This window comes from Bison bison, unplaced genomic scaffold (genome assembly GCF_000754665.1).
Source record: "Bison bison bison isolate TAMUID 2011002044 unplaced genomic scaffold, Bison_UMD1.0 scf7180017851508, whole genome shotgun sequence".
NCBI lineage: Eukaryota > Metazoa > Chordata > Mammalia > Artiodactyla > Bovidae > Bison > Bison bison.
The window spans coordinates 6,366-8,501 of NW_011482081.1; the positions used below are offsets into that span (position 1 = coordinate 6,366).

General features: G+C 43.0%; 1 protein-coding gene across 1 annotated transcript in view; it reads left to right on the forward strand.

The window, feature by feature from the left end:
- The first annotated feature begins 36 nt into the window (after positions 1–36).
- LOC104996596 (probable E3 ubiquitin-protein ligase MID2) overlaps positions 37–2,136 on the forward strand; it is a 16,496-nt gene continuing 14,396 nt past the window's right edge. Inside the window, exon 1 of the mRNA XM_010850875.1 lies at positions 37–750. Coding sequence (XP_010849177.1) covers positions 91–750 — 660 coding nt within the window. The 5' untranslated portion in view covers positions 37–90. The remainder of the gene's footprint in view (positions 751–2,136) is intronic.

The window sequence follows — 2,136 nt, forward strand, 5'->3', positions numbered from 1 at the left end:
ATGCTTAACTATTTCTTCTTTGTGTTCCTTGCAGGTGAAAGCCCAGCCTCTGCGGTTCTTAATGCCTCAGCAGGATTATTTTCACTAAAGATGGAAACACTGGAGTCTGAATTGACCTGTCCAATCTGCCTAGAGTTGTTTGAAGACCCCCTTCTGCTCCCTTGTGCTCACAGCCTCTGCTTCAGCTGTGCCCATCGCATCTTGGTCTCGAGCTGCAGCTCCGGTGAATCCATTGAACCCATTACTGCTTTCCAGTGTCCTACGTGCAGGTATGTTATCTCACTGAACCACCGGGGCCTGGATGGCCTCAAGAGAAATGTGACTCTGCAGAACATTATTGACCGCTTCCAGAAGGCTTCCGTCAGTGGACCTAACTCCCCAAGTGAGAGCCGCCGAGAGAGGACTTACAGGCCCAGCAGCGCCATGTCTAGTGAGCGAATTGCGTGCCAATTCTGTGAGCAGGACCCGCCAAGGGATGCAGTGAAAACGTGCATCACTTGTGAGGTCTCTTACTGTGACCGTTGCCTGCGGGCTACACACCCCAACAAGAAACCTTTCACCAGCCACCGCCTGGTGGAACCAGTGCCGGACACGCATCTTCGAGGGATCACCTGCCTGGACCATGAAAATGAGAAAGTGAATATGTACTGTGTTTCTGATGACCAATTGATCTGTGCCTTATGCAAACTGGTGGGGCGTCACCGAGACCATCAGGTCGCATCCCTGAATGATCGGTTTGAGAAGCTCAAGGTAAGGGATCTGGAGGACACACCTTATACAACTTTATCTCTTTACACATAGTCTTTATATACAGTCAGCAAGCTCCCTAATAAAATCGGTCACTTTTCCTATATGACAAAAATGAATTAACTCCAAGTTCTTCTCATAAGAAATAGCCTTATAACCTGCAAGCTCTCACTGTAGCCTGTTTCATCTTTTGCACAAACCTGCTTGCATTCATTCACCTCTGGCCAGTTCTGGGGCATTTAGCCCATGGCCCACACTAATAGTCTGCCCAGGGAAACAGCACCCTCTCTCCTCTGACGATGACATATTATACCCTGTATATCTCTGCCGTGATCTTTCCACGTCTTCTTTTAAGTATGTGAGCACCTGTGTAGGTGTATTACAATTAGCATATGTGCTGATTTGCATAATTGTGCATATAGCAATGGAAGGTTGGGTGTGTCTCTGTGTAGATGTGGGTGGAGGTGTCTGAGTGTATCTACGTAGGTGAGAGGTTTTCATGGAGAACAGTACTGTATGTGTTATACACTAGAGAAATAAAGCTTTGGCATTGACCACTACAAATTGCTACCAAGCCCTTAACAAGGCAGCTAATTCTAAATCTGCCTTAAAAAACAAAGCAAATAGACAAAAACGGGACTTCAGTGTACTATGAAGTCAGGAGGGATCATCAAATACTGAAGTAAACATTTAAACTGAAGGCAAAAAATATTTAATCCAGGATCACATTTTGTGCCAGTGTTCATTTTTGTGGGGTACAGACCAAAGTGCTTGTCTGCAGTCCCTTCCTGGGAAGTTCCTGTTCAGTGGACAGAGTTTTCTGAAGTTGTTGTGCCATATAATATTTTTGTGCAAGTCTAAGTGCCTGTCTATTTTAGAGCACTACTACCTCACATTGATGTTAACAAATGTCAGATCCAGCAAATTATTTTATTACCATTGCCTGTCTGCTATGGGGCTCAATTTCTCTTAAGAAACTACTTAACAAAAATTCCGGAAAAATAAAATGTTTAAACAAATAATAAGATTTCTATCCCAAAATAGAACCTGGATATATAAGCGAAGCTAGAAGGAACACCCAGATAGCATGGAAGAAGGGCGATAAGGGAGTGGAGATTTCCCTCTTGCCATGCTATGGAAAAGTCATTGTAGCTTATGTAAAAATTATGATGTTGGTGAGGGTAGTAATACTCAGAATAGGATATACTTTCCATTCTGTAATTTATTGAAAACAATATTGAGAGTCACACTGACCATGGTTTGCCCCTTTTTAATTTTTTTTAAATTTTTGGAATTTGTTGAAATTAGCTTTTTTTTAAAGAAATTTTTTTTGGCTGTGCCAGGTTTTCCTTGCTGTGTAAGCTTTTCTCTAGTTGCAGCAGGTGGAGG